General features: G+C 57.0%; 1 protein-coding gene across 1 annotated transcript; it reads left to right on the top strand.

Moving 5' to 3' along the window:
- Positions 1-6,579: 6,579 nt before the first annotated feature.
- On the top strand, positions 6,580-23,744 carry KCNK3 (potassium two pore domain channel subfamily K member 3). Its single transcript, XM_088162665.1, has 2 exons — positions 6,580-6,862; positions 21,272-23,744. Exons 1-2 carry the CDS (start codon positions 6,580-6,582, stop codon positions 22,138-22,140), a joined length of 1,152 nt encoding a protein of 383 aa, XP_088018791.1. The 3' UTR covers positions 22,141-23,744.
- The last annotated feature ends 1,165 nt before the right edge of the window (positions 23,745-24,909 follow it).

Here is a 24,909-nt window from a genome sequence, read left to right as displayed (position 1 = left end):
GATTCCTGCAGGAACAGGGTTGGGAATGTCCTGTGGGATCAGCAGGGATCACAAATGGATGTTGCAATGCAGATTTTTCCCCAGGAATAAAAGGTTTTCCTGGCAAATTATTTGTAAAAACGGATTATTCCATCCCCGAATTCCTCATCCATGGGGTCTCCTTATCCCCAGGGGCTTTGGGAAGATCCTGTTCCCATAAAAACTCCGGAGCAGGGATCCGTGGGATGCATTTGATCCCTCCTGGGTTTCATCCAGGCCGGCTCTGCTCCCTTTTCCCAGGAAAACTGCTGGGGAAGGGCTGGGATCCCAAATCCTCCGGCACAGGGATGGGCTGGGAGCAGCCTGGGAAAAAAATTCCCGGCAGGAATTCAGGGCTCTTTTTAGGACAGGATTGGCTGTGTGGACGTGGAGGATCCTGGATTTGGGATTATTCCAATTCCAGGATGTTCTTTTTCCAGCTCCCTGGGAATTCCAAAACCTGAATTCCATAGGATTGGGAGCAGCATCGCCCTCCTGCTCCTGCTCCGGGTCAAATTCCCACTGTGATCCACGGGATCAAACCCCGAGGGAAATCTGGGATGAAATCTCTTTCCCAATATTCCCATCGGGATGTGGATGTTGCCACACGTGGTTCAGGTCATCCGTGGATTCGGGATGTCGGAATTTTCCAGACAGGACTCGGGAATGTTCTGCTCCACTGTCCCTGTTCTCCAGGAAAATCCTGGAGCAGGAGGATTTTTTTAATCCCACCCAGCGCTGCTGTAGGGAAATTTTTTTTTTCCTGTTAATTCCAGGGATCATCCCTAAAATCCGGGATCAGATTCCCTTTCCAGATGGAGAATCCACGTTTCTTCTCAGCTGATTTCTGGGAGCACAGCCCGCCTGGAATTTTGGGGATGTTCCAGAATTTCGCTGCTGTTTTATCCACGTTATTCCAACGGCTCGGAAAGGAGAAATCCAGGCCCCAAATGACTGGGAGTGAGGATTCCCGATATTTGCTGTCTCCAGCCCGGGACTCTCCCAAACCCCTGAGTGCTCCCAGAAAAAAAAAAAAAAAAAAAAAAAAAAAAAAAGGAATGTTTCCAGGAATAAAAAAAAAAAAAAAAAAAAAAGTGATCCCAGCCCTGCTCCCATCTCCGGGATCGGGATCGGAGCTCGGTGTTCCTGATGTGGGAATAACTTCCAGCGCTCCGCGGTATTTATAGCATCCAGCTCATGAGTTTTTAATTAAAATTCCATTTCCTTGTGCTCCAGATGGCACGGACAACCAGCTCCGTGTTTTCCTTGGGTCTTGTCGGGATCACGCGGCTCCGGCCGGGATGGGGTTGTTTGGGAGGGATTTTTTTTTATTTTTTTTTTTGGGATGGGGGCTGGTTCTCGTGGCCTGGATTGGGATTCCCGGTTGGATTTGGGGGATGGAGGGGTGGCTGCTGCTGGCCCAGAAGTGTCAGATCCGTCCCCAGGGAAAGGCTCCGCGTCAGGAAAAATCACATCAGGAAAAGCTGAGCTTTCACCGGGGCCAAACCGGGATGGCTGGAGAGGGAACAGCGGGAACAGCGGGGCCGGGATGGATCCCTGAAATCCCTGAAATCCATCCCTGAAATCCCTGAAATCCATCCCTGAAATGGCAACATTCCCATATCCCACCCGGAGGAGCGGCTGGGATTTGTAGGATCAGTTTTCCCGTCTGGAATTTGGGGGGGTTGTTCCCCTTTCCTGCCCCATTCCCAGAGCTCCCAGGAGCTTCCCAGGATCTGTGGAGCCGCTCTCCAAAACTTGGGAAGTGACTCCACCAAACAAAGGATTTCACGGGGAAGGAGAATTCCCAGACCCCGGAGCTGCTGCTGGGATGGAGGAAAAGGAAATTCCCGGCTCAGGGGATTCCCGACGTGCAGAGCTGCTCCCGGTCTGGGATCCCGAAATTCCAAGGATGTGGAGCTGGGGGAGAGAGGCCAGAGGAGGCCACGGAGCTGCTCTGAGAGCTGGGAATGTGCAGCTGGATGAGGGAAGGATGCAGGGAATGCTGGGAGCCTTTTCCAGAGGTTTCCAGGAGAGCTGGGATTTGGGAAAGGGCTGGAGGGCCAGGAGCCAGGGAATGGCTTCCAGTGGGAAAGGGGAGCTCGGGGTGGGATCTTGGGAAGGAATTCGTGGCTGGGCTGGAATTCCCAGAGAATCCTTGGGAACGTCCAAGGAAATGGTTTGGAGCAACTCATCCCATTATCCCATCCCATTATCCCAAGGCCCCCAAGCTGTGTTTTCCAGAGGGAGGAGTCTCTCAGGAATTCCCTGGATATCTGGCAATGCGGGAGGGTTCCAGGTTGTTTCCTGTTCCCCCAGTGCCCATTCCCAGTGGGATTTCCAGGCATTCCAAGATCCCTGTCCCGGGGGAGGGGATCCATCGGCAGCTCCTTGGGATACCTGGAGTGAGGAGTCACCTCCACGAGCTCCTTTCCTCTTTCCAATCCCCAAATCCCTGGATTGCAATTCCAGAGCTCCCACCCCAACCCCCTCGCTCCAATTCCTGGGATGGGCTGGGAGCTCATCCCAGAATCCTCACTCACAGATGGGATCACTGGGAATTCCCAACGCTTTCCATTCCCGACTTTCCACTCCCAAAACCTCTCCAAGGGCGGTGAAGGAAAGAAAATTCCCGCAGGATCTTCCTGAGCTGGGGGTCAGGAACGGCTGGGTCGGGACACGGAGCACCGGGAACCTGCAGGAGCCTCGTCAGCCAACCCCAATCCCACGGGAATCGCCTCCTGCCGGGGCTGAAATCCATTAGGATCCCGCAAAGCCAAAATTGAAGCTTTTTGGGAATGACTCGGCAGCGCCGGCGGAAGAGCGGGAGCGCATTTGGCTTTTTAGGAGCAATTTCGGGTGGGTTTTTTTTCCGTTTTTTTTTTGTCCTTTTAATTCCTTTTATTTTTGGCAGCAGGGAAGGAGCAAATGGGCCGGCTGGAGCCCGGATCCATTTGTGGTTTTCCAGAGGCAGCAGAGGCCGGGGCTCGAGAGTCTCCGGGGCCCAGGGAATGACTCATGACGGGAAAGGGGAGAGGGGACACGGAAAGGGAGAGGGGACGGCAGAGGGGTGGGATGGGAGAGGTGGAAACTGGGATGGGAGAGATGGAAACAAACTGGGATAGAGGGGATGGAAACTGGGATGGGGAGAGGGAAACATTGGGATAGAGGGGAACTGGGATGGGAGAGATGGAAACAAACTGGGATGGGAGAAGGGAACTGGGATGGGGAGATGGAAACTGGGATGGGGAGAGATGGAAACAAACTGGGATGGGGGAGATGGAAACTGGGATGGGAGAGGGGATTGGGATGGGGGACATGGAAACAAACTGGGATAGAGGGGATGGAAACTGGGATGGGAGAGGGGAGATGGAAACAAACTGGGATGGGAGAGGGGAGTGGAGTGGGAGAGAGGATTGGGATGGGGGAGATGGAAACTGGGATGAGAGAGTTGGAAACTGGGATGGGAGAAGGGAACTGGGATGGGGAGATGGAAACAAACTGGGATAGAGGGGATGGAAACTGGGATGGAGAAGATGGAAACAAACTGGGATGGGGGGGATGGAAACTGGGATAGAGGAGCAAGGAGCTGGGATGGAGCAGCAGGGCACGGGAAAAAGGAAAAGGAAACTGGGAAAAAGGAGCAGGAAACTGGGATGGGGAGATGGAAACTGGGATGGGGAGAAGGAAACTGGGATGGGGAGAAGGAAACTGGGATGGAGGGTGCTCCGAGCCTGCGGCTGGCATGGGAAGGAATCCCCGTTCCCCAGGGATGGGATCCGGTGTTCCCAATCTGGGATCCAGTTCCGAGGGGGCAGGAATCCCAGTTCCCATCTCCCAAGATTCCCGGAGCAGAGGAGGAGATTTGGGATCCGGGAGCTTTGGGATCCCCCCGGGACTCAGCTGGGCAGGGAGCAGAATTTTGGGAATAAAGCCCCGCGGGATTCTTCCCAGCAGCAGGAATTCCTCTGCCTTTTCCCGGCTCCCGGGGACGCGGCAGCTGCGGCGACAGCTTGTGTTGGATCCGGCTGCTCCCGGCTTGGCTCGGGATGGAGCTGGGAAAACGAGACCAGCCTGGCAGCCACAGCATCCCGGGAATGGCATCCAAACCATCCCTGATCCACAGAATCCCGGGAATCAAATCCCAACCATCCCTGATCCACAGAATCCCGGGAATCAAATCCCAACCATCCCTGATCCACAGCATCCCGGGAATCACATCCAAACCATCCCTGATCCACAGAATCCCGGGAATCACATCCCAACCATCCCTGATCCACAGAATCCCGGGAATCACATCCCAACCATCCCTGATCCACAGAATCCTGGGAATCAAATCCCAGCTATCCCTGATCCACAGAATCCCGGGAATCAAATCCCAACCATCCCTGATCCACAGAATCCTGGGAATCAAATCCCAGCTATCCCTGATCCACAGAATCCCGGGAATCAAATCCCAGCTATCCCTGGTCCCGGGAATCACATCTCAACCCTCCTTGATCCTGGGAATCGCATCCAAACCATTCCTAATTCCGGGAATCACATCTCAACCCTCCCTGATCCCGGGAATCACATCCAAATCATCACTGGTCCACGGAATCCCGGGAATCACATCCCAACCTTCCCTGATCCCGGGAAACACATCCCAGTCATCCCAACAGCATCCCAGGAAACCCTGCATCCCATAACCCACAGCACCCCATGACCCACAGCACCCCATAACCCACAGCACCCCATAACCCTGCACCCACTGACCCCAGTGACACCCAGGGCCTGTCCCTGTCCCACCCCATCCCACAAGGAATGCTCCCCATCCTTCCCGCTGCAGGAATCCTCCCAAACTCCGACTCCAACTAACTTTTCCCGGAACTCCTTGGATTTTCCCGGTGCTTCCCTGTCCCTCTGCGTCCACACAGCTCCAAAATATTCCCAGGAAAAGGGAGAAGAGCACAGCCGGCACCTCCCGGCACCTCCCGGCACCTCCCGGCACCTCCTGGCACCTCCTGGCACCTCCCGGCACCTCCTGGCACCTCCCGGCACCTCCTGGCACGGGGGAGGATCCCTGTGGAAGCTCCCAGGGGAGTTCATTCCGTGTGACCGTGGAATATCCAACCATTCCCACCCTCTGGAGCTGTCCCGGCAGTGCCACCCCCCCCCCCCCAAGTCCCTTTGGGACAGGATTGGTGTCACCCCTGTCCCGCAGCCCCCTCGGGGGTGGGGAGGAGCTCCGGAGCGTTGTTGCCTTTGGAATTCCCTGGTTGGAATTCCCCGGGATTCGGCGGGACACTGGAATTCCCTTGGGGTGGTGTCAGGGCCGCTTTGAGGTGCCAGGACACGTGTGAGGGACAATTGTCCCTCGTTTCGGGTGACAGCAGCTGACAGAACCTGTCCCGGGGCCACGCGGGCTGGAAAACATTCCCTGCTCCAGATGGTGCCAGGATGCAGCTGGCAGCCCCGGGAGCCGCAGGGATCCTGGGCTGATCCCAAAATCTGGGCAGCAGGAAAAGGGGGAATTCTGTCCCCGTGATCCCGCCCGGCTGCAGCTCCGGGATCCCGAAATCAGCAGGACACGGAGCTGGAGAGGAGACCCCGGGGCTGGGAGAGCTGGGAATGTGCAGCTGGATGAGGGAAGGATGCAGGGAATGCTGGGAGCCTTTTCCAGAGGTTTCCAGGAGAGCTGGGATTTGGGAAAGGGCTGGAGGGCCAGGAGCCAGGGAATGGCTTCCAGTGGGAAAGGGGAGCTCGGGGTGGGATCTTGGGAAGGAATTCCCGGCTGGGCTGGAATTCCCAGAGAATCCCTGGGAATATCCAAGGAAAGGTGAGATGGGATGGGATGGGATGGGATGGGATGGGATGGGATGAGTGGGATGCGGGCCCGGGGCTGGGGTGCAGGTGGAGACCCAGCTCCAGGGCACGATCGGGATCTGGGCTTTGGGAGCTGCTCCAGGGCAGGTTTGGGATCTGGGCTTTGGGATCTATTCCCAGGGTTGGAATCTATTCCCAGGGTTGGGATCTGGGTTTTGGGATCTATTCCCAGGGTTGGGATCTGGGCTTTGGGATCTATTCCCAGGGTTGGGATCTGGGCTTTGGGATCTTTTCCCAGGGTTGGGATCTGGGTTTTGGGATCTGGGCTTTGGGAGCTTTTCCCAGGGTTGGGATCTATCCCCAGGGTTGGGATCTGGATTTTGGGCTCCATTCCCGCTGCAGACGCAGCTCCCGGCTCTGGCCGCTCTTTGTTCCTCGGGCTCTGTCCCCTCCGCCGGGGACACGGCCCCGTGCGACCCCCGCGTGTCGCCACGCGCAGCTCGGGGGTCCCCGGGGGCGCTGGTGCTGAAGGACAGCTCCGCCCCCTCCCCCCTCCTTCTCCCTCCCCCTCCCTCCTCCCCATCCCTCCCCCATCCCTCCCCCATCCCTCCCTCCCTCCCTCCTCCCGCTCCTCCGCCGGCCCCGCCGCCGCCGCCGCGGCCGCCGCAGCCGCGCCTCGGCCGCCTCCCCGCCGTGCCCGGGCGCTGCCGCCATGCCCCAGGCGGCCCCGCAGCCGCTCCCCGCAGCCGCCGCACCATGAAGCGGCAGAACGTGCGGACGCTGGCGCTCATCATGTGCACCTTCACCTACCTGCTGGTGGGCGCCGCCGTCTTCGACGCGCTCGAGTCCGAGGCGGAGACGGCGGAGAAGCGGCGGCTGGAGGCCAAGAGCCAGGAGCTCAAGAGAAAGTACAACCTGAGCGCCGAGAGCTACCGCGAGCTCGAGCGGGTCGTGCTCAAGCTCAAGCCGCACAAGGCCGGCGTCCAGTGGAAATTCGCCGGCTCCTTCTACTTCGCCATCACCGTCATCACCACCATAGGTACCGGCTGCCCCCGCCCCGCCCGGCTCCCCGCGGGCAGCTCCCGGCTCCGCTTTAATTCCCTCTCCACACCGAGCGTCCGGTCCGTTGGGATCGGGGGATGCAGCCGGGAAGCACCGGGAAACCCGCGCGTGTCCCCGAGGGAGCGGGGAAAATCGGGAGCTCGGTTCTTTTCACAGCCCGGAGCTTTCCTTCCTTCCCCCGCGCTGCCTCCGCCCGTCCCGCTGGGACCGGGGCGATCCCTCTGCTCGGTTCCTCCAGAACCTGGAAAAACCTGCCCTGATCCCCCCCCGGCTCCCATTCTTTGGGATCGGGGCGATCCCCCTGCCCGGACCCCCCTCTCTGCCATCCCGGGGGATCGGTACATTCCCTTCCCGGCTTCTCCGGCACCGGGAAAAACCTGCCCGGACCCCTCTGTCTCCCATCCCGGTGTTTTGGGGAAGATCCCCCGGCCCGGATTCCCGACTCCCATTCCTCGGGATCGGGGTGATCCCTCTGCCCGGACCCCCCTGTCTCCCATCCCGGGAGATCGGGACGATCCCTCCCCGGCTCTTCCGGCACCGGGAAAATCCCTCCCGCACCTTTTTCTTCCATCCCGATGTTTTCGGGGCGATCCCTCTGCCCGGATTCCCTTGTCTCCCATTCTTTGGGATCGGGGCGATCCCTCCCAGGCTCATCCAGAACCGGGAAAAACCCGCCTGGACCCCCCTGGCTGCCATCCCTTAGGATCGGAGTGATCCCCCTGCCCGCATTCCCGACTCCCATCTCTTGGGGTCGGGGGATCCTCCTACCCGGACCCCCCCCGGGATCGGGGCGATCCCTCTGCCTGAACCCCCCTCTCTCCAATCCCGCTGTTTTTGGGGTGATCGCCCTGCCCGGATTCCCGACTCCCATCCCTTAGGATCGGGGCGATTCCTCAACCAAGCCCCCCCACAAATCCCCGATCCCGCCTCTCCCACCGGGAAATTCCAGCCCGACCCCCGGGATAAGGGAATTCTCCCGGCCGGGACTCTCCAGAGCCCTGGGATGTTCCCAAATCGCTGTCACCCCTCGCCAGTGGGACCCCCGGCCCGGGAGAGGGGACAGGGACGTGTCCCTATGGGGTCCCCAGATGTGTCCCTATAGGGCCCCAGTTCCATAGGGACAGGGACGTGTCCCTATGGGGTCCCCAGATGTGTCCCTATAGGGCCCCAGTTCCATAGGGACAGGGACGTGTCCCTATGGGGTCCCCAGATGTGTCCCTATAGGGTCCCCAGATGTGTCCCTATAGGGTCCCCAGATGTGTCCCTATAGGGCCCCAGTTCCATAGGGACAGGGACGTGTCCCTATGGGGTCCCCAGATGTGTCCCTATAGGGTCCCGGACGTGTCCCTATAGGGTTCCCAGCCCAGGGGAGGGGACAGGGACGTGTCCCCACCCTTCCAGGCTCTCCCAGGGGGTGTCACCGCTGTCCCCCACGCTCAAGGATGTCCCCAGCATTGTCCCCACCCTGGGAAGTGTCACTGGGGGTGGCCTCCTTGAGACCTACCCCCCCTGTCACCTACACTGTCACCTACACTGTCACCCCCCTGTCACCTACACTGTCACCCCCCTGTCACCTACACTGTCACCCCCATTGTCACCCTTTTGTCACCCCCCGTCACCTACGCTTTCCCCTACACTGTCACCCTTCTGTCACCCCCATTGTCACCCCGCTGTCACCCACACCGTCACCCTTCTGACCCTTGAGTCCCCTCCAGGGGTGGCTGGGGTCACCCGGTGTCCCTTGGTCCCCAACTGCCCCAAAACCTCAGCGCTCTGTGAGGGCCTGGGGGGTGGGGACAGCGAGGGGACAGCGAGGGGACAGAGAGGGGACAGCGAGGGGACAGAGGGCCCTGGCCACCATTCCATGGGTCCCGCAGTCCCAAGGAGGTGCTGATGGGGTGGGATGGGATGGGATGATGGGATTATGGGATGATGGGACGGGTGACACCAGCTTTGTGACAGATTCCGGGGTGTCCCTGGACTGTCACATGGATTTTGGGGTTCCTGTGGATTCCCAGGATTGGGATATGGATACCGGGCTTTGTTCCGTTTCTTCCCGGGGGTGAGATCCAGGCACTGGGGCGCTCGTTGATTCCCAGATTTGGGATGTGGATATTGGGATGTTTCCCAGGCCCGAAATTCCGGTGTTGGGATGCAAAACAATTCCCGGAGCTGAAACGCGAGCTCGAGGTGTTCGTTATTCCAGAGTTTTTATCCCGGTGCTCGTTATTCCAGAGTTTTTGTCCTGGTGTTTGTTATTCCAGAGTTTTTATCCCAGTGCTCGTTATTCCGGAGTTTTTATTCCGGTGTTCGTTATTCCAGACTTCTTATCTTGCTGTTTTTTATTCCCGGGGCTGTTATCCCGGTGTTTGTTATTCCCAGAGTTTTTATCCTGATGTTTTTTCATTCCCAGAGGTTTTATCCCGGTGTCAATGTCACAGTGTTCATTATTCCCGGAGCTCTTATCCCGGTGTTTGTTATTCCAGAGTTTTTATCCCGGTGTTTGTTATTCCCACCCTCAGGCTGTTCATTATTCCTGGGGCTGTTTTCCCGACGTTTGTTATTCCCATTATCCCGGAGTTCTTATCCTGGTGTTTGTTATTCCCGGAGCTGTCATCCCAGTGTTTATTATTCCCGTTATCCCGATGTTTGTCATTCCCATTATCCCAGTGTTTATTATTCCCGTTATCCCTGTATTTTGCAATCTCATTATCCCATTATCCCGGTGTTTGTCATTCCCATTATCCAGATGTTTATTATTCCCGTTATCCCGGTGTTTCCCATTCCCGATCCCATTATCCCGGTGTTTCCCATTCCCGTTATCCCATTTTTTGTCATTCCTGTTCCCATTATCCCAGTGTTTCCCATTCCCTTTTTCCCGATATTTCCCATTCCCTTTTCCCGGTGTTTCCCATTCCCATTATCCCGATATTTCCCATTCCCTTTTTCCCGGTGTTTCCCATTCCCATTATCCCGATATTTCCCATTCCCATTATCCCGATGTTTCCCATTCCCATTATCCCGATGTTTCCCGTTCCCTTTTTCCCGGTGTTTCCCATTCCCGTTTTGCCGGGAGCAGCTGGAAAAGCTCTGGAAGTGCGGCCGAGCCGCCAGTGTTGGACAGGATCGGGGGCTGGGAATTTCCAGCGGGATCCAGAGGGATCCAGCCCATCCCAAAGGTCCTGGAATGCCGGGGAGGGACTGGGATCCACTGGGATCCACTGGGATCGATCCCAAGGAGCCGTGACCTCGGGCAGGGATCGGGATCCCGCTCTGCCCCTCCCAGAATTCCCAATCCCGCTGATCCCAACCCCAAATATCGCATCCCAAAAAAAAAAAAAAATTCCTGCTGCTCCCGGCCCTCCAAACCCTAAATCCTGGAGTTGGGCTCCACGTGGGAGCGGCTCTGGGATTGGGATGAGCATTCCCGGTATCCCAAAGGTGTTCCTGGCTGGGAATGGCCCCGAATGGCTTTCCCTGGACCCAGCTGGGTTTTCCCGGAATTTCCAGGGATGTGGGAGAAAGGGCTGGGACACCCAGATGTGTGGGAAGATCCGTTTTCCCAAAATCCCATAATTTGGGGGGGCTGGATACGGCAGCAAAGCTGGGATGAAAGGAGACCCCTGCAAATCCAGGCCTGCCAGGGAAAAAAAATCCCATAATTCCCATGGAATCGGGTTTTCCAGGGCAGGAAAAAAAGGATTTTTCCAGGAATTCACCCCCCCCCCCCAGCTCTTGGTGGGATGGGGAAAATCCAGACTGGGATCGGGAAGCAGCTCCTGAGGGGGAGGAGATCCCGGTGGGATGGGGGAAGGAAAATCCGGGATTCCAAATCCCGCTGGGAAATGTTGGAATCCTTTTGTTTTTGTTTTTTTTTTCCCTTTATCCATGAAAAAAACCAGGGAGAGGAGCAGCTCCAAAGCTTTTCCCTGGGGAATTTCCGAGCAATTCCAGAGGCAAGGATGTCCCCAAGGGGGTGGCAGTGCCACCCGCACGTGTCCCTTGTCACCTCTGCCCCTGTCCCGAGCCAGGGCGGGCTGGGCTGGCCTCTGGATGGCTTCCCAAAAAAAAAACCCGATCCCAAAAAAAAAACCCATCCCAAAAACACCCGATCTCAAAAAAAAAAACAAACCAAAAAAACCCAAAAACAAACAAACAAACAAACAAACCCCTCAAAAAATCCGAATCCCAACCAAAAAAACCCATCTCAAAAAATCCCGATCCCCCCAAAAAACCCGATCCCCAAAAATCCCGATCCCCAAAAAATCTGATCCCCAAAAACCCGATCCCTCCCCCTCAAAAAAAAACCCAAAAAATCAGATTCCCCCCAAAAAATCCCCCCCAAAAGCCCTATCCAAAAAAAAAAAAACCACAACCCTCTCCCAAAAAACCCGATCCCAAAAAAAAAGAAAAATCCCCAAATCCCGATCCCGCCGCCCCCCTCCCCCCCGCGGCCGCGAGCAGAGAGGAGCAGGTGGCAAATGCCACCGCGGTGTCACCATCTGTCACCGCCCGCCGAGCCTCGGTCACGGGAACAGCGCCCGGAACGGGAGCCGGGAGGACACCGGGCCCTCCTGTCCCCATTTGTCACCTCCTGTCCCCCCCCGTCCCCTTTGGTCTCCCCCTGTCCCCTCCTGTCCCCATTTGTCACCTCCTGTCCCCCCCCCCCCGTCCCCTTTGGTCTCCCCCTGTCCCCTCCTGTCCCCATTTGTCACCTCCTGTCCCCCCCCCCCCGTCCCCTTTGGTCTCCCCCTGTCCCCTCCTGTCCCCATTTGTCACCCGCCTTGTCCTCTTTCTGTCCCCTCGGTCTCCCTGTCCTCTCCTGTCACCCCTTGTCCCCCTCTGTCCCCTCGGTCCCCATGGTCACCCCCCAGACCCCTCCTGTCCCCTCCTGTCCCCTCCTGTCCCCCGTGTTCCCTCAGGTCCTCCCTCTCACCCTGTCCCCTCCTGTCCCCGCGACCTCCGACCCCTTCCGTCCCCCCTGTCACCCCCTGTCACCCCCTGTCCCCCCCGTCCTCTTCTGTCCCTTCCGTCCCCCCTGTCCCCTTCCTGTCACCCCCTGTCCCCCTCTGTCCCCTCAGTCCCCACGGTCACACCCTAGACCCCTCCTGTCCCTTCCTGTCCCCTCCTGTCCCCATTTGTCACCCTCCTTGTCCTCCTTCTGTCCCCCCCTGTCACCCTCTGTCCCCCTCTGTCCCCTCTGTCCCCACGGTCACACCCTAGACCCCTCCTGTCCCTTCCTGTCCCCCTCTGTCCCCTCTGTCCCCCATATCCCCTTCCTGTCACCCCCTGTTCCCTTCTGTCACCTCCGGTCCCCCTCTGTCCCCTCAGTCCCCATGGTCACGCCCTAGACCCCTCCTGTCCCTTCCTGTCCCCTCTCTGTCCCCATTTGTCACCCTCCTTGTCCTCCTTCTGTCCCCTCGGTCTCCCTGTCCTCTTCTGTCCCCTCCTGTCCCCGCGACCTCCGACCCCTTCTGTCACCCCCTGTCCCCTTCCTGTCCCCCCCGTCCTCTTCTGTCCCTCCTGTCCCCTCCTGTCCCCTCCTGTCCCCTTCCTGTCACCCCCTGTCCCCTTCTGTCCCCCCTGTCACCCCCTGTCCCCCTCTGTCCCCCATATCCCCTTCCTGTCACCCTCTGTCCCCTTCCTGTCCCCCCCGTCCTCTTCTGTCCCTCCTGTCCCCTCCTGTCACCCCCTGTCCCCTTCCTGTCACCCCTGTCCCCCCCCAGGTGCCACCGCCCCTGTCCCCAGCCCGTGTCACGCTGGGACCGGGAAGGGTTTGGGGACAGCGCTGTCACCTCCGGCCGCGGTGCCACCCCCGAAATTCCCGGGATTTGGGGGGAGCAGACCAGGAAAAAAACCCCAGGAATTGATGGGAAATGTTGGGAATTGTCAGAAATTATTGGGAATTGTTGGGAATTGCCGGGAATTGCCGGGAATTGCTGGGAACTGTCAGGAATTGCAGGAATTGTCAGGAATTGTCAGGAGTTGTCAGGAATTGTCAGGAATTATCAGGAATTGCTGGGAATTGTTGGGAATTGCTGGGATCAGGACCATGGGGCTCTTTGGGGACGGCTCCCCCTCCCTCCATCCTCTCGGGACATTCCCGCAAATTCCACAAAAAAACCATTTCCGTGGAAATCACCAGGGCTCCTTGAAACTGGGAATGGGATTTGGAATCGACAGGGAAAGGAGGAAAATTCCTTCCAACCCCTCCAGGCATTCCTGTTGCCATTCCATAAAAAACAAAAAAAAAACCCAAAAAACATTTCCATGGAAATCTCTGGTGGCACCTCCCGAACCAACCATAGGCTTTGGAATTAACAGGAAAGGGAGAATATTCCTGGAATTCCTGTTCTCTCCTGGCTTTTCCCGGAAAATCCAGCCCGGCCATTCCCGGGAATTGTTGGACAGCAGCGCTGGGAAATCGGGATCGCTTCTCCCCCTTCCCACCTTTCCCTGGGATTCCTGAATGTTCCTCCTGGATCCTCTGCCAGGGGTTTTCCTGCGGGAATGAGCAGGGAAGGGGTGGATGAGGGCGTGGAGAATTCCCAATGGGATCGGAGCCTCTTCCCGGTGGGATTTGGGGGTGACAATCCCAGCCCAGATCCGGGATCCGGCGCCTTTTCCAGGGAATGTTTTCCCAAGGCTGGGGAAGCCTCGTGGTTCTTCCCGTGGGATTCAGCGCCGGGATCGGGATCGGGGCCCCTCTGGATCCTCCCTTTCCCATCCCCCTCTCCCTCCCAGGCCATAAATTCCCGGCTTTTTTCCATCCAGGAGTGACACCAGCCATTAATTCCCGCTCCTGGCCTTTCCCAGCTGATTCCTCCTTAAATCCCAGCAAATCCCGACTGGGAGCAAGGAATGAAAACCACGGGCCAGGGGGATGGGGGCCAGGAAAAACCATCCCGGATTTCTGGAGTTTGGGGAGCTTTTCCCAGTTTTTCCCAGGCACTAAGGCTGCTGATCGGGGCTCGGGGTGGATCCAAGAGCCTGGAGTGGGATTTTTGGGGTGGATGGGATCAGCAGCTCCCAGGGGAAAGGGACTGGACCGATTCCTCATTCCTGTCCTGCATTCCCACCCCATATCCCCATCCCATATCCTATATCCCATATCCTATATCCCATATCCTATATCCCATTATCCCCATTCCTGTCCTGCATTCCCACCCCATATCCCCGTGCCAAATCCTTATCCCATAATCCCATAATCCCATATCCCATAATCCCATATCCCCGTCCTGCATTCCCACATCCCCATTCCAATCCCCATCCCACATCCCATATCACATATCCCACATTCCCACCCCATATCCCCGTGCCAAATCCTTATCCCATAATCCCCATCCCACATCCCTATCCCAATCCTCATCCCACGTCCCATATCCCATTTCCTGTATTCCATATCCCATATCCCCATCCCATATATCCCCATCCCATATTCCCATCCTAATCTCCATCCCATATCTCCCCATCCCACATCCCCACCCCATATTCCCACCCCAATCCCCATCCCAGGGATCCTTGGGAATCCCCCCCGGGCGCCGTTGAGGGGCTCGGGACCCCCCGGATATTCCACGTGGGAATTCCCTGCCTGGACCAGGATCCCCCAATCCCTGCCCATTTTGGGACACAAATCCATCCGAAAATCCCTCAGGGAATTTTTTTATTCCCTCTGGAGTCGCCATCCCCCCCCCCCCCCCCCCCAAAACCCAGCGGGACCACCCCCCTCGGGGTGCCCCAGCCCATTCCCGGGGTATCCCACCCCATCCATGGGCTCCGGACCCCCCTTCCCCCCCTTTTCCAGGGAGAGGGGAGGGCCAGCACGGGGGGGGTCGGGAAGGGCCTGGCCGGGCCCCAGAATCCAAGGAAAAATTGCCAGTTTTGGCACAAACAGGGAGCTTGGCCGGCGCCGGGATTTTCCATGACTCCATCCCGACCCCCCCGGCTGCGGGAGGCGCTGGGAGGGGGGAATCAGGCACCCCCCCCCCCACCCCAAAAAAAACCCGGGGGGAGATCCCACAGCGGGTCCGGATCCCTTTGGGAATGAGGCAGGAATCTGGGAGATGTGGGAATAAAGGGGGACATCAGGGTCCGGCCCCACATCCAACCCCCACCCCAATCCCACTGGGAATGGGGAGTCCTGGGGGTCCCTGATCCGGGGGAGGGCTCCCAGATTGTCCCAGAACCCCCTCCAGGGAATGACATCCCCCTTTTCCAGGGGGAAATGTGGGAGAGGGGGGAGAGGGAGCAGAGGGGATTTGGGGATGTGGAAGGAGAGAGGGATGGGAGGGATGGATCCATGGATGGAAGAATGGAGGCATGGATGGATCCATGGATGATGGATCCATTAATTGATCCATGATTGGATCCATGGATGGATGATGGATCCATTAATTGATCCATGATTGGATCCATGGATGGATGAATGGATCCATTAATTGATCCATGATTGGATCCATGGATGGATGGATCCATTAATTGATCCATGATTGGATCCATGGATGAATGGATCCATTAATTGATCCATGATTGGATCCATGGATGGATGATGGATCCATTAATTGATCCATGATTGGATCCATGGATGGATGAATGGATCCATTAATTGATCCATGATTGGATCCATGGATGGATGGATCCATTAATTGATCCATGATTGGATCCATGGATGATGGATCCATTAATTGATCCATGATTGGATCCATGGATGAATGGATCCATTAATTGATCCATGATTGGATCCATGGATGGATGGATCCATTAATTGATCCATGATTGGATCCATGGATGGATGGATCCATTAATTGATCCATGATTGGATCCATGGATGAATGGATCCATTAATTGATCCATGATTGGATCCATGGATGAATGGATCCATTAATTGATCCATGATTGGATCCATGGATGGATGGATCCATTAATTGATCCATGATTGAATCCATGGATGGATGAATGGATCCATTAATTGATCCATGATTGGATCCATGGATGGATGGATCCAAGGAACAGCTGGAACAGGGACAGTCGGGATTTTGGGATTCCTGGGGGGTCCCTCCATCTCTTCATTCCCAGTTCAGCCCATCCCGATCCCATCCCTCTGCTCCACGTGCAGGAGCTGTCCCCGAGCCCCTTCCCGCTGTCCCCAGCCCCATCCAGGGATTTCAGTGTCCCCTTCCCATTGTCCCCAGCCCCATCCAGGGATTTCAGTGTCCCCTTCCCATTGTCCCCAGCCCCATCCAGGGATTTCAGTGTCCCCTTCCCATTGTCCCCAGCCCCATCCAGGGATTTCAGTGTCCCCTTCCCATTGTCCCCAGCCCCATCCAGGGATTTCAGTGTCCCCTTCCCATTGTCCCCAGCCCCATCCAGGGATTTCAGTGTCCCCTTCCCGCTGTCCCCAGCCCCATCCAGGGATTTCAGTGTCCCCTTCCCATTGTCCCCAGCCCCATCCAGGGATTTCAGTGTCCCCTTCCCACTGTCCCCAGCCCCATCCAGGGATTTCAGTGTCCCCTTCCCGCTGTCCCCAGCCCCATCCAGGGATTTCAGTGTCCCCTTCCCACTGTCCCCAGCCCCATCCAGGGATTCCAGTGTCCCCTTCCCGCTGTCCCCAGCCCCATCCAGGGATTTTGGTGGCCCTGCAGGACCCAGGTGTGTCCTGGCCATGTCCCTCAGTGCCAGCTCTGTGTTTTCCCGTTGGGAATTCCTCAGCACCAGCCCCAGCCGCCATCCCCAGCCGCCATCCCCAGGCCTGTTCGCTTTTCCCGGGAATGCGGGGGGCTCCTGGGGGACAGCTGTGTCCCCTCCCCCCACCCGGGGGACAGCTGGGGTGGCCGGGCTGAGTGCCAGCACTGGGAACACTGGGATCCATACTGGGAACAGCGTGATCCTTACTGGGAACAGCGGGATCCTTACTGGGAACAGCGTGATCCATACTGGGAACAGCGGGATCCTTACTGGGAACACTGGGATCCTTAATAGAACAGTGGGATCCTTACTGGGAACAGCGAGATCCTTACTGGGAACAGCGGGATCCATACTGGGAACAGCATGATCCTTACTGGGAACAGCGGGATCCATACTGGGAACAGCGGGATCCATACTGGGAACAGTGAGATCCTTACTGGAAACAGTGAGATCCTTACTGGGAACAGTGGGAGAGGAATCCCTGCTGGAAACAGCGGGATCCATACTGGGAATCGCAAGACAGTGATCCTTACTGGGAATAGCGGGATCCTTACTGGGAATAGCGGGATCCTTACTGGGAATAGCGGGATCCTTACTGGGAGCGAGATGTTGATCCTTACTGGGAGCACTGGGATATGGGGAAGGCTCCTTCCATCCCTCTCTCCCATTCCCTGAATCCCATTCCCTGGTTCCTCGAATCCCCTTCCCCATATCCCACATCCCCTGCCCCATATCCCACATCCCCTGTCCCATTCCCTAAATCCCCTGCCCCATTATTCCCTGGCTCCCTGAATCCCCTGCCCCATTATTCCCTGAATCCTCGAATCTCCTGCCCCATTCCCTGCCCTCCCTCCCGGGGGGCTCACCCCCTTTTCCCACCCACCCAGCCCCGTTCCCGCTGATCCTTTCCCTGCCCTCCCACCCCTCCAGCCGTGCTCCCTTATCCCCCCTCCCCATTCCCAGCCCTCTCCCCGCAGCTGTCCCGTTAATCCCGGCCATCCCTCGCTCTGCCAGCCGGGATCCGCTCCAGGCCCGGGGCCAGCCCTGCACCTGCTCCGGGGCCGCGTCCAGCCCCGCTCCTCCAGCCCTAAAAAGGCCAGGATCGGCCGCGTTCCTTCGGGACGTGTCATCCTCCCTCCCTGGGGACGCGATCCCTGCTCCGAGCGGGATCCCGGCTCTTCCCGACCCCGCTGCCCCTCGGCTCCAGCGCTCCTTGGACTCCCCTGGGAGCTGGGAAGGATTGGAGGGGGGGGGCAGGAGGTGGGAATTATTTCCAGGCTGGGATGTGCCCTCCTCTCCAACACAATTCCTCGCCACCCTCGGGTCCCAGAGGGATTTGGGGGTCACCCCCTGTGTCGTTTTCCAGGGGTTTTCCCTCTTCCCGCTGGCTGGATCTGCCATTCCCGACCTTCCCCCCATCCTCAGACGTGCCGGAGCTCAGGCAGCTCCTGCTAAAACCGGGAACGGGGGGGGATCGGGGGATTGACCGACGCTTGGAGAGCTCATAAACTCCCTTCCCTCGGGAAAGAGGGCTAAAAATAGCTCCGGGAGGCCGGGGAGGGATGGAGAGGGATGGAGAGGGCAGGAAAAGGCAGGAAGATGCTCGGGGAGGTTTTTGGAAAGGCACCCGTGGGCGCTGCTGGAGGCTCGGTCCCAAAATCCACCCCAAACAGCTGGAATGGGCAGATTTGGGAATTGTTGGGAAGGGGATGGTGAAGGACGGGATGAGGGCTCGGGATGGAACACGAGGAGCGAGGGAGGGACGGAAGGAGCAGGGAGAGGGGGACAGAGGGAACAGGGAAGGAGGAACACAGGGAACAGGGAATGAGAAACAGGGAACAGGGAAGGGACACAGGGAACAGGGAAGGGACACGAGGAGAGAGGAACACAAGGAGTGAGAAGGACTTGAGGAACAGGGACGGGGCACACAGAGCAGGGATGGATCAAAGGATGCTCTCAGGTGTTTCCCAGGATTTTCTCAGGTGTTCCCCAGGTGATGCTCTCAGGTGTTGCTCTCTCTCCCATTGATTCCCACTCCACTGATTCCCTCTGCATCAATTCCCTCCCCACCGATCCTCTCTCCATGGATTCTGTTCCATCAATTCCCTCACCATGGATTTCCTCACCATGGATTCTCTCTCCATCAATTCCCTCCCATCAATTCCCTCCCATTGATTCCCGATTCCCTCACCATGGATTCCTTCACCATGGATTCCTTCCCATCAATTCCCTCTCTGTGGATTCCCTCCCATGGATTCTCTCTCCATGGATTCCCTCCCATCAATTCCCTCCCATGGATCCCCTCTCCATGGATTCTGTTCCATCAATTCCCTCACCTTGGATATCCTCACCATGGATTCTCTCTCCATCAATTCCCTCCCATCGATTCCCTCCTCTTTGATTCCCTCTTCCCTCTCCATGGATTCCCTCCCACTGATTCCCTCACCATGGATTCCTTCACCATGGATTCCCTTCCATCAATTCCCTCTCTGTGGATTCCCTCCCATGGATTCCCTCCCATTGATTCCCTCTCCATCAATTCCCTCTCCATGGGTTCCTTCCCATCAATTCCCTCTCCATGGATTCCCATCAATCCCATCCCCGTGTCCCGCAGCGAGAGGATCCCACGGCAGCTCCTCCTTGGAGGAGATCCCACCATCCCAATTTTCCATCCCCATCCGTATTCCCCCAGAATTAGGGATACAGGGTCGGGATTAGGGACTGGGACAGGATGAGCTCCTCTCGGCATTCCCAGAGGATTTGGGGCTGGTCTGGGATCACGGCTGGGACAGACCTTGGAGTCCCCAGGGAAGTCCCTGCTCCTTCCTGTTCCTGCTTCCTCCTGGATTTCCTGGGAAAGGGGGAAGAGGGAGATGGAAAGGAAAAGGAAAAATAGAAGGGAAGAGTAGGAAAAAAGAGGAAAAGGAAAATGAGGAAAAGTTAAAAAAAAAAAAAAAGAAAGGAAAAGGGAAAGGAGTAAAAGGAGGGAAAGAAGGAAAAGGAGGAAAATTAGAAAGAAAGAGAAAGGGAGGGTAGGAAAGAGATGGAAAAGGGAAGAAAGAAAAAGAAGGAAAGGAAAAATATTTGGAAAGGAAAGGAAAAGGAGGAAAAGGAAGAAAAGGGGAAAATGGGAAAGAAAGAGAAACTAAGACAGAGAAGGAACAGGAAAGGGATTGGAAAAGGAATAAAAGGAAAAAGAGAAAGAAAAGAGAAAAAAGAGAAAGGGAAATATAAAGGGAAAGGGGGAAAAGGAAGAGCAAAGGAAAAGGAACAGGAGAAAAAGGAAGAAAGAGGAAAAAGAGGGAAAAGAGAAAAACGAGAAAGAAGAAAGAGAAAAGGAAAGCAAGGAAGAGAAGGAGAAGGAAAGGGAGAGAGAAAGGGATGGAAAAGGAAAAGGAGGAAAAGGACAGGGACATGAACGGGGACAGGAAAAGGGACAGGAAAAGGGGACAGCGACAGGAAGGGGAACAGGAAAAGGGACAGGAAAAGGGGACAGGGACATGAACGGGGACAGGAAAAGGGGAGCAGCTGGTTCCTGTCACCCCCATCCCAATGCCTGAGCTGGCCCTGCCCATGGAATCCCGGGATCCATCCGGGACAGCCGATCCAGGGACACGGAGCGGGATAAATCCATGGGAGTGGCATAAATCCCATGGGAGCAGGAAAAATCCCATGGGAGCAGGATAAATCCCATGGGAACGGGATAAATCCCATGGGAAGTATCCCTGGGATGGGATTGAAGATCCATAGATCCCATCCCAAACCATTCTGGGATTCTGGGATCCAGGACACTCAGGATCTATCCTGAAGGATTTTTATGGAATTGGGGGATGGAAAAGGGAAGGGAGACCCTTCCTGGAGTCCCAAATTCCCAGTGAAGTCCCTGAATCCCAAAATTCCTTCCTGGAGAGGAGTCGGGATGGGGATGGATCCAATGCCAGGCTGGGAGAGCTGGGAATGGAGGGAATTCCCTGGGAAAGGGGGAAATGGGATTTGGGAAGGAATTCCTGGCTGGGAGGCAGGTGAGGGGCTGGGCTGGAATTCCCAGAGAATCCCTGGGAGCATCCAAGGAAAGTCTGGAGCACGCTGGGATGGTGGGATTTGAATGGGATGATCCTTAAGGTCCCTTCCCACCCAAACCACTCCACGATAATTCCGTGAGGATTCCCACCCAATTCCCCCTGATTGCAGCCTCCCCTTCCCTCGTTTTCCCAGGATCCACCCTGGCATGGTGGGAGGTGTCAGGGTTGGAACGGGATGAGCTCTCATCTCCCTTCCCACCCAACCATTTTGCGACCCCACTCCTGATCCCCCATCCCCATTCCCCACTCCTGATCCCCCATCCCCATTCCCCACTCCCGATCCCCATCACCATTCCCCACTCCTGATCCCCCACTCCCCATTCCTGATCACCATTCCCTACTCCAGATCCCCCCATCCCCATTCCCCACTCCCCATCACCATTCCCCACTCCTGATCCCCCATCACCATTCCCCACTCCCCTGTCCCCCATCACCACTCCCCATCCCCGATCACCATTCCCCATCCCTGATCCCCCATCACCATTCCCCACTCCCCATTCCCCCATCCCCATTCCCCACTCCCCAATCCCCCCACCACCACTCCCCACTCCCAATTCCCTCCAGGCTCACAGATCCCATCCCTCTCTCCCCATTTTTTTTTCCCCCCCCTCTCTCCCCAGGCTACGGGCACGCCGCTCCCAGCACGGACGGCGGGAAGGTTTTCTGCATGCTCTACGCCCTGCTGGGCATCCCGCTGACGCTGGTGATGTTCCAGAGCCTGGGCGAGCGCATCAACACCTTGGTGCGCTCGCTGCTGCGCCGCCTCAAGAAGCGCCTGGGCATGCGGCGGCCGGAGGTGTCGATGGCCAACATGGTGACCATCGGCTTCTTCTCGTGCGTCAGCACGCTGTGCGTCGGCGCCGCCGCCTTCTCGCACTACGAGAACTGGAGCTTCTTCCAGGCCTACTACTACTGCTTCATCACGCTCACCACCATCGGCTTCGGCGACTACGTGGCTCTGCAGAAGGACCAGGCGCTGCAGACTCAGCCGCAGTACGTGGCCTTCAGCTTCGTCTACATCCTGGCGGGGCTGACGGTCATCGGCGCCTTCCTCAACCTCGTGGTGCTGCGCTTCATGACCATGAACGCCGAGGACGAGCGCCGCGACGCCGAGCAGCGGGCGCTGCTCAGCCGGGTCGGCCAGCCGGGCGCCGTGGCCGCCGTCCCCGAAGCCACCGCGGTGGCCACGGCAGAGAGCGGCTTCAGGAACGTCTACGCCGAGGTGCTGCACTTCCAATCCGTGTGCTCGTGCCTGTGGTACAAGAGCAGGGAGAAGTTGCAGTATTCCATCCCCATGATCATTCCCAGGGATTTGTCCAGCTCGGATACGGGCGTGGAGCGCAGCCATTCCTCGCCCGCCCGTTGTCCCGAGACTCCGGAGCACCGGTGTTTCTGCCGGCCGCGCCGTTCCGCCATCAGCTCCGTGTCCACCGGGCTCCAGAGCCTGGCGGCCTTCCCGGGATTCGCCAAGCGCCGCAGCTCCGTGTAGGCCCTTTCACCCTCCCCCCACCCCTTCACCCTCCTGGACTCTGCAACGACACCGGAGCCAGACCGACCCGGTTCGCCCCGGCGTGGATTTTAATATCGAACCTCTTGGTTTAATGGATTTTAATTTCACCACCAAAAAAAAAAAAAAAAAAAAAAACCCAACAAAAAAAACAAACCAAACCCAAAAACACTCCTTGAAAATGTGAAACTTGGGAGAGCCTCGGAATCCGGCGGGATTGGGGTGGCTCCTCCCGCTGTGGGCAGCCAGTCCTGCCCTCTCCAGGCTCTGCATCCTCGGGAATTCCCCGGGAAGCGCAGAAATCAGGCTAAGAGGGGCTTAGCCGGAGCTTTTCCACATCAGCCGGCAGGAAAAGCAGCCGGGAGTCACGTAGGCTGCTCCAAACCCCGGGATTTGGGGCTGTCTTAACCCTTTGTGGGGGAGCAGAGCTGGGAATTCAGGATTCGGGATTCAGTGGGAATCACCAGTGGGATTGAGTTGATCCCACAGGATTCCCGTATCCATCCAGCCCAAGGGGCTGGCGATGGAATTGTTCCTCCTGGGAAGGGGTTTTGGGGACGATTTGGGATATTATCCCTTGGGAACCCCATTTCCATCCTCCCCAAGGCTGCAGGGATGGAATCTTTACCCCTGGGAAAGTATTTTGGGGGAATTATCCCATGGGATCCCCATCCCCATCCTCCCCAAGGCTCCAGGGATGGAATTGTTCCCCTCAGGGAGGTTTTTGGGGGATAATCTGAGATATTTTCCCTTGGGATCCCCCATTTCCATTCTCTCCAAAGCTCTGGGGATGGAATTGTTCCTTCTGGTTTTTGGGGAATAATTTGGGATATTTTTCCATGGGATCCCCATCTCAAGGCTCTGAGGATGGAATTCTTCTCCTCAGGGAGGTATTTTGGGATATTTTTCCCTTGGATTCCCATCTCCATCCTCACTGGGACTCTGGGAATGGAATTTTTCCCTCAGGGAGGAATTCTGGGGACAATTATCCCCCGGGATCCTCATTTCCATCCTCACCAGGGCTCCGGGGATGGAATCTTTCCCTCGGAGAAAATCTGGGGGAAATCTGGGATATTGCAACACTTTTCCATCCTTTCCTCCACACCCCTTCCCACCACCACCCTCAGCCCTGGGATACTCCCGGAATTCCCGGGGGTCACTTCTGTCACCACCACCCCTCCTTTCCCATTCCCACCTTTCCAGGACGGGATTTTTTCCCAGGGGACACGGGGAGGGGGGGGACTCTCCTGGAGCGCTGGGGGTGGCAGGGGGGGACTTTGGGGACGTTTTGTCACCATTCCAGAGAGGAAAATCCGCGGATTTCTGATCCTTGAGCTGCACATACGTGAGATTCCAGAGGATATTTATTACGAACGGAGCTATCCACGGAATTCCTGAAATATCCATCGGAGAGGAGGCTCGGGGGACACTTCCTGATGATTCCAGGGGGGGAATTTCTGCATCTTCCTCATCCAAGGGCACCCGATTCCCACCGGGAAGGGTTCCCTGGTTCTCATGCCAAAGCCGATTTGTCCCGCCGGGTTCCACTCCTTGGAGAGAGAAATAAAGGATTGTTGGAAGCTCGGGACAGTCTGGGATCTTCCCGAGGGATATGGAGAGGGGGGAGAGGCTGGGAGAGGAGGATCCAAATCCTTTGGGATCTCGGCTTTGCTTCCAGCCTTTCCCATGGGATTGGGAGAGGAGGATCCCGATTTTCTGGGACTTGGGGTTCTTTCCTCGGGATCTGGGAAAGGAGGATCCCAATCCTCTGGGATCTTGACATTGCCTCCAGTCCTTCCCATGGGATTGGAGGATCCCAATCCTTTGGGATCTTGACATTGCCTCCAGTCCTTCCCATGGGATTGGAGGATCCCAATCCTTTGGGATCTTGACATTGCCTCCAGTCCTTCCCATGGGATTTGGAGGATCCCAATCCTTTGGGATCTTGACATTGCCTCCAGTCCTTCCCATGGGATTGGGAGAGGAGGATCCTGATTCTCTGGGATCTTAAGTTTGCCTCCAGTAATTCCCTCAGGATCTGGGAAAGGAGGGTCCTGATCCTGTGGGATCTCAGCATCACCACCAGTCCTTCCCGTGGGATCTGAGAGGGGAGGATCCCGATTTTCTGGGACTTGGGATTCTTCCCTTGGGATTTGGGAAAGGAGGATCCTGATCCTCTGGGATCTTGGCATTGCTTCCAGTCCTCCCCATGGGATTAGGAAAGGAGGATCCCAGTCTTTTGGGGTCTCAGCATTGCCTCCAGTAATTCCCTTGGGATTGGGAAAGGAGGATCCCAATCCTCTGGGACTTGGGATTCTTCCCTCGGGATCTGGGAGTGGAGGATCCCAATCCGCTGGATCTTGGCTCCTTCCCTCGGGATCTGCGGGGGGTGGAGGGCTGGGGGAGGAGGATCAGGATCCTCTGGGATCCTCTGGGATCCTCTGGGATCTGCTGCTCCATCTGTTCCCAGGGAAGTGTCGGGGTTGGAATGGGATGGGATTGGATGGCATTGGATGGCATTGGAGGTCCCTTCCCCTTGTCCTGGCCCTCCAGCTCTTTCCCAAATCCCTCTCCAGCTCTCCTGGAGCCCCTTTAGGCTCTGGAAGTGGCCCCAAGGATTCCCTGGATGAATCTCTTCTTCAGTTGGACATTCCCAGCTCTCCCAGGCTGGATCCAGAGAATCTCCATGTCCCTCCTTTCTGCCCCTGGAATTCAGATGGAGGAGCATCCACCCATCATCCATCCATCCAT

This window comes from Sturnus vulgaris, chromosome 3, assembly GCF_052056855.1.
Source record: "Sturnus vulgaris isolate bStuVul1 chromosome 3, bStuVul1.hap1, whole genome shotgun sequence".
Lineage (NCBI taxonomy): Eukaryota > Metazoa > Chordata > Aves > Passeriformes > Sturnidae > Sturnus > Sturnus vulgaris.
Note: the sequence above shows the minus strand (reverse complement) of the source record. Positions and strands in the feature narration are given on the sequence as shown.

What these genes read in the sequence shown, in the direction of transcription:
- KCNK3 (XM_088162665.1), top strand. Translation starts at nt 6,580, where the DNA reads ATGAAGCGGCAGAACGTGCGGACGCTGGCGCTCATCATGTGCACCTTC. An exon ending in CACCGTCATCACCACCATAG is followed by an intron (nt 6,863 to 21,271) that starts GTACCGGCTGCC and finishes CTCTCTCCCCAG; the next exon opens with GCTACGGGCACGCCGCTCCC.